This window comes from Nicotiana tabacum, chromosome 16, assembly GCF_000715075.1.
Source record: "Nicotiana tabacum cultivar K326 chromosome 16, ASM71507v2, whole genome shotgun sequence".
In the NCBI taxonomy this organism is placed as follows: domain Eukaryota; kingdom Viridiplantae; phylum Streptophyta; class Magnoliopsida; order Solanales; family Solanaceae; genus Nicotiana; species Nicotiana tabacum.
Genome location: NC_134095.1, coordinates 55,861,110 through 55,868,564, shown reverse-complemented (window position 1 = coordinate 55,868,564; position 7,455 = coordinate 55,861,110). Strand labels below are relative to the sequence as shown.

The 7,455-nt window shown below is 39.0% G+C and overlaps 1 protein-coding gene across 1 annotated transcript; it reads right to left on the bottom strand.

Moving 5' to 3' along the window:
• Positions 1 to 5,967: 5,967 nt before the first annotated feature.
• LOC107801703 (uncharacterized) lies at positions 5,968 to 6,684 on the bottom strand. Its single transcript, XM_016625072.2, has one exon. The coding sequence runs from the start codon at positions 6,682 to 6,684 to the stop codon at positions 5,968 to 5,970; it is 717 nt and encodes a 238-aa protein (XP_016480558.2).
• Between the last annotated feature and the right edge of the window lie 771 nt (positions 6,685 to 7,455).

Here is a 7,455-nt window from a genome sequence, read left to right as displayed (position 1 = left end):
TCTCCTATTGAATATAGGTCTACACCAGGACTCAATTGTCATCCCCAAGGAGGATATTTTAGTTGATCCTACTAATGTGATGAGGCTGCTACAAAAAGCTTTTCACAGACAGGTGTCTCCAGGCCTGCTTCAGGTGTAAGTGCTTCTTCTCGTAGTCCCCCGCCGGAGAACAAGCAACCAAAAAGAAGGCGTTCCTCCATGGCTGAGGGAGAGAATAAAAGGGCAAATAATGGTGCCCCCGAGTTGTCTCCTGAAGTTGTGGTGAGGAGCCCTTCGGCCGGGCCGGCCATAGACACTGTGATAATTGATGATGATAGAGAAGCTAGCGAGGATGGATCTTATCTACATAGAAGACGACGACCTTTCTCAACTCAACAGACTGCTTAATTTGTTGAGTTAGTTACACCAACCGAGGACGATGTCTCGGCGCTCTCGGGGGAGAATGAAATGGTGGAAAATGCCAACTCTCGCTTCCGGATCCCAGTCGCTGCGCTCTATATTTTGAGGCTGAGTACCGGGTCCTTTACGTCTTTGGTTGACGAGCAACCAACAACCAGCACTACGTTTGTCAGAGTTGCTTCTCACCCTTCAACCCCATCAGTTTCATCTCCATCTTCACCAACACCAGCAACTGCTACATCATCTCCACCTTCACCAACTCTTCCACCAGCAACTGCCATATCACTTATGCCGGTTGTATCTGCCCGAGAAGAGGGTGTTTTTCTCCCCCAGTCCCCAGTTCATGGGAATTTGGGACAAAACTATGCTCCCCCCAGAAGATCCGTAATGGAGGAAGAGCGTTACTCTCTCGGTCTCCACTGGATGCAATTTGCTATCCCGACCGGTGGAACTTGCTAACTATCTAAAGCCTTTGGCTTCAGAAAAAGACTAGGAGAATATACAAGCTCTCTTGTGAGAGTGCTTGTTGAACAATGCCATGCACAATGCCGCAATGGTACATTCTTCATTTTTTTGTCATTTCTTTTGTCTTTGACAGAAAACATCCTGAGTTTGTCTTTTTTGTTTTATAGGCCAATTTCCTTGCTTTCGAGGGCCTACTAAGGTTGATTCGGTAAAAGAAGAACTTACCTCAGCACAGGATCAAAATTTGGTCGAGCGGGAGAAAATTGCTTCTTGCCTCTCAAAATTGGAAGACAAAGTTGTCGAGGTTGTTGCGTTGGAGACTCGTTTACAGCAAATAGAGCAAGAAGTGGAAACCTTTATCCAAGAGATTGGTCCGCTGAGGGTTCAATTTGATGAGGCTAATGCCAAATGGACTGAAGTCCATAGTGTCGTTCTTACTACAACCGATCGCGAGGGTGCCTCCGCTGAGAGATTGACCAATTTAGAGGCAGCCTTGAACTCCAAAACTGAAGAGCTTGTTGCTGCGGGGGTGAAATGCGCCCAAGGAGGAGAAGTATAGGAAGACTATTGAGCATAATAGGATTTTTAGCTCAACTGTCTGTGACCTCGATGTTAGCCTTAAATCCATTAGATCCGTAGGGAAAACCTTTCTGTCGAGGTTACCCAACTCAAAGAAGAACTTAAGCACTGAGCGGCTTCCCTCGTTGTTGAGAAAACTTATATTATGTACAACATAAAGAGAAAAACCTTGGAAGATGCTAAAGCGGGTATAATTGACTTTGATGCAAAAATCGCTAAGGCCTGTGAGCTTGAGTCAGCTACTAAAAGGGGTCTCCCGGCAAGGCCTGATGCTTCCGGTTCTTCTGGTTCCGATTCCGAACTTTGGGAACTGAATAGGAAACAGAAGGCGAAAATGTTCAAGCCAAATTGATGAGGGCCAAGATGTTGAGCCATCAGCGAATTTACCCACTTCCCTTGGGGGCGCGAACACTTCCCTTCCTCCGAGTTTCGGGGATGCAACAGTTTAGCTTTTCCTTTCTTTTTCTAACTTTTGTATCTGATCTGCTTCGGCATGTTTATTATGAATAAAGACACCTTTTGCTCCAGTATTGCATGAATTTTTATTTCGTATGAACATTTATGCAAGTTTTAATATTACAACCCATATTCTCGTACATTAGTTCATGCCGTAAGGTAGTCGATGTAAATATATGAAGAGATTATCTTTAAGATGATAAGAAGTTAATCCTATTGGTATTCAATTATACAAGGGTGTATAAGGGTGGTTAACAAGTATTAAAAGTTAAACGAATCAAGGATTTTGTAACACGTATTTTCGGGTAAACCTAGAGGTGCTCAATATACTCAAAAGGTCGTGTTTTAAGTTATTTGAATCATATAATATCCGTATCATAAGTTTTGAAGTCAAACGAGTTATGAAACAAAAGTCGACAAAAGTTGTCGCAACTTAGGTTCATAATTTTACTTTAACTTTAGGTCAACTATTACTAAGCTTTTCTCCCTATTTACTTAGAACTATGGAGTGATCTATATACCAAATTGAATATATATAAGTCTAGTTTCCAACTCATTAAAGCGTTCATCGATACAATTTTGGAGTAGAGAGATATTCACATTTTCACGAGATTGCGCCAAACAGCTCTCTATGGGGCGCACATAGGCGAATTAAGACATATGGATATATATAAAAGATGCCTCAACCCGTTTTAAGTCATTTTTTCAGTATATTCATACTTTAGAATCCTAAAAACATTCTCTCAAGTTTTTCTCATGATCCAAGACCCAAACAAAGGGCAAACAACACAAATCAAGTGTCTGGAATCCCGTGGTGCTAGTAAGTTTCTTGTTCTTCTTGTTGTTGCTCATTTTTGTATTGTTCAAGATCTTGTGTGAGGTTTTTTAAGTGTTTTATGTTCTGTGAATACTCCTTCAAGTTTTTGATATCAACCCTAGGTGATTTCAAGTCTTCTAAAGTGATTCTAGTGCCGAAAAACCCTAATTGATTGCTAGTTTCGATTCCTTGTTCTTGTGGCAACATTGGAGGGATATTTCATGGATAGTTTAGGTCAAATTGGAGTTGTTCTTTCTCTTTAAAGGTAAGGAATCTCTTACTCTACATGTATTTAAGATTATCTAAGTTGCGGCTAAGTCGTTGAAGCTAGAACTTGTGAAATATATATCAAAAGGCTTGGTAGTAGTGTTGTTGGTTGGTGAACTATTTTGGGAGGCTCAATATGATTATTACTGATGTTGTTTGTGCTGTTTGGTGATTGTTTTGACTTGTGGAAAGCCATATAAATAGGGGAGGTGCTGTCTGTTTCCTCGTAAAATAGGTTGTGGTCGATACATAATAGTTACGACGCCTAAACAATAATGATAGTGTCATTTCTCTTATTGTAGACTAAGGAGTTATGAAATTTGCATAGCTTGAGGTTGGTCAGTATATACAAGGTATGTGAGACTATCCCTTTTCTTCTTTTGCACAACTCCGATTGTACATAATGTAATGAACGAGCTTCCAAAGATACTCTACTCTTAGAAGCTAGCAGTACTTACATTGTTTCCCTTCTTATGGAGCGATTGATGTTGATGTTGATGTTGCTTCTCTTATTCTTATGTTATCAATGTTGTTGGTACTTCCTGATTCTTATAAGATTCATGATGAAGAGTTAGTCCTAATAACGTGTACAAAGGATACCGAGCTTACGTCACTCCAAAAGGTTCAGAATATTATTCCAATGAGTATATATATATATATATATATATATATATATATATATATATATATATATATATATATATATATATATATATATATATATATATATATATATATATATATATATATATATATATATATATATATATATATATATATATATATATATATATATGTGTGTGTGTGTCTACTGAGCTGCGCTATAGACGGTCGAGTACGGCACCTATTGTGCAACCACTGATCAGTCGGGTTTTACCGAGCTCCACATGGCCGAGTACGATTCTACCGAGACTTATGATGGTCATGTATATTTTTATCGAGCCTATTACGGCCGGGTATGATATGATGATGATGATGATGCCCACAGAGGCGTATGTTTTAAAATTTTATGTATATATCATGCATTTCATGTTAGTAGCCCTCAAAGGTACCCAGGTGTTACAGGTTGTATATTCTCTATCCTTCTTTACATTATTGTTCATACTTATGGTTCCCTGCCTTACATACTCGGTACTTTATTCGTACTGATGTCCTTTTTATTTGTGAACGTCGCATGTCATTCTGCAGGTCCTGATAGATGGGTAGACGCAGCTCCTCCACCACAGTAGGCTGCCCAGTTCAGCGATTATTGGCGAGATCCTTTCTCCGGACTTGTCGTGGTCTTGGTATGCATATTTGTTATAGACATCATGGGTATGTCGGGGCCTTCTTCCGGCAATGTTGCAGCACTTATGTTCCTTTAAAGGCTCATAGACAGGTATGGACTCATGTATAGTTTGGTATGCCTTGTCGGCTGAATTTTGTTGTATAGTCTTTCATGGCAGTGTAGTAGCTCATACCTTATATATAGTTTCTTAGTTGTCTGGTCATCCCATGTTATGTAGGTTTATGCCATTATCTTTAATTGTTGGTTGTTCATGATCCATGTCTACCATTTATATGGATCTTGTCGGCCCTTAAAGATAATAAGGAAGGTTAGATAAAATGTACGTTGGTGCTGGGAAATTATGGCCCGGGTGCTAGTCATGACCCTCCAGTTTGGGTCGTGACAAACTTGGTATTAGAGAAAGTCTGTCGTAGGGGTTGTCTATGAGCCGTGTCTAGTAGAGTCTTGATTATGGATGTGTAGCACGCCACATTTATAATCAGGAGGCTACATGACATCTAGGGTTGTTACCTTCTTCCTGAATCTAGATCGTGCGTAGAGTTGAGTCGTAAGTGTTTGTCTCTAATATTCATCTTGTTTTCTTTCAGTGATGCCTTCGACTAGGAAGCACGCGATTAGTAGACGACTTGATACAACTACGGGAGAGGGTACCAGTCAGGTGCCCCAAGCTAGAGCATGCTAAAGTGAGGCTCAGAGTGAGATGTCATCTCATACCTCATCTACTCCGTCTCCTCCTGAGGATATTAAGAGGCACCCAGCACCACCAGTTCCTTCGTCTGGCACTACAGACCAGGATATACGGAGTGCGGTGCAGTTGTTGACTAGCTTGGTAGCTACTCAGGCTTAGAGGCAAAATACTGGTGTTGTTGACAAACCGGTTAGTACGGGAGTTCGTGATTTTATTAATCTAGACCCTCCAGTGTTTACCAGATCAGACCCCAAGGAGGACCCGCAGACTTTTATTGATCAGGTTCATCATACACTACGGGTTATGGATGCTAGTGATACAGAGGCAGTAGAGTTGGATTCTTATCGGTTACGGGATTTAGTGGTTTTATGGTATGATAGTTGGGAGAGATCCAAGAGTCCGAACGCTCCTCTAGCTGTGTGGAAGTAGTTTTCTGAGGCCTTTCTTCATCACTACTTGTCTGTTGAGATACGACAATCTAAAGCCGATAAGTTCTAGAACCTTAGACAAGGTAATATGAGTGTGCGAGAGTACAGTATGCAGTTTGATTCTTTAGCAAGGTATGATCCCCATATGGTGGCCGAGATGAGCGATAGGTGCATCTGTTCGTGAACGGGTTAGGACCACATATAATAAATGAGTGCACGCAGAGGCGGACCCAGGATTTGAGAATGACGGGGGAACCATTATCGTTAGAGTGAATTACTCAATTGACCTGCGAACACAAACTTCAACTTCATCATACTCCCAAATTGACCTACTAACACAAATTTTAAAATAAGTATTCCAAAAAAAATATCTTGCACATCCTTGCACACACATGAACTAAACTGGAATAAACTTTAAAATATAAAACAAGCTTAGTGGCCTCAATTCGTGACATACAACAGTAATCTATTGTTGTCCCAAAAAGAGAACTAAAGATGGCACAACTTAAATCAAAATACAAACTTCAATATTATAGAATATCTTTAATTGATACTAATATAACAAAAGTACATCATCCACTTATACTTGAACTCGACGCGTTCTCATACTCTGAAAACGGTCAATAATAACATCATTGCTTATATTTGCAAATACTTCTTTTTTAAAGTAACAAACTAAACAATCATTTAAAAATGCATCACCAATACGACTACGCAATTCATCCTTGATGTACTTCATGGATGAGAATGCTCTTTCTACCGTTGCAGTCACGACAGGTAAAATTAGAGTCAACTTCACAAGTAAATAAACAAGTGAATATGTCTCCACAAGATTTGCTTCAACCAACGCTTTTGCCGAATCACCGATTCCTTTCAAATCCGAGAATCTACGGTCACCATGTTTCATGTGCCATATGAAAGTGTCAAGTTGGTGACTAAGATCTCGAAGCTTCAATTCACCAAACTCATCTGGATAATACTTGACCAATGTCATTATTCTTTCCTTATCAAAATTAGCAAACGAATTAGCTGGATTCAAGCTAGCCATACCAAGAAGCAAGTTACCATTGACAACATCAAAACGATTTTTAAGCTCCTGAAGTTGCAAATCAATCAATGTATTAAAAAGCTCAACACGTAAGTGATGTGAATAAGTAACACTAGAAGGCCTACGCTTTGACTTTCCAGGAATATAGAATTCTTCCATATTGGGCACCAAAATGTCATGTTCAGCACAAAACAAAGAGACTTCATCCATTAATGATTTCCATCCTTCCTCTCTCATTTGTTGCAACATTTCCTTTGTAAACAAAATGCGGCATCTTTCCTCACACTATACTCCAACCATCTAGAATACGAACCTTTAAACCAACCCGAACTAAATTGACGCATTTTATTACCGAATAAAGTTTTAGGAAACTTATGATCAACCGGTTGGCAAGGTCCATTTTGAATGTAGTGTCTTCTTACTTCATCCCGTATTCTAGGACTATATTTATCAATGGGTACTCTCTCTCCAGGATCAAGATTGAGTAATTTCTCACATCATACTCATCTATAAGATGGGAGGAATTGTTTCTAAGAGTAGAACTCGGTAGAGAAGAATTAAACTTTGTCAAAAATACATCCATCTCAATTCATAAGAACAAGAACTTCCTACAAAAAATGAGTCCATTAAATTTAAGAGTCTGTCAAGAATACAAACAAACACAATATCAATAGAGCAATCACACCCCTTTTATCAAGAATAAAACAAATACTTCAACTTATTGAATCTAATACCACAACTCTTTTGTGCAGCCATTTTATGGGATAAAAATTAAAAAGAATATGTTGGATAAAGATATCTTCAGTAAAAAAGGAAAAAGAATTCTAAAAAATATTTCCACTCAAGGAGTAGATTTTTCTCCTTATCATCAAATAACTGGATCAAAGATAAGAATAAGAAATGTTTGTTCTTGTTCTACTAACAAGGCCAGCAGCCAGTCACCCGATAAAATCAAACTCAAGTCCCTCTAAAAAATTCTTCAACTAAAAAGAAAATCAACAGAGAGTTTTAAAGTAAGAG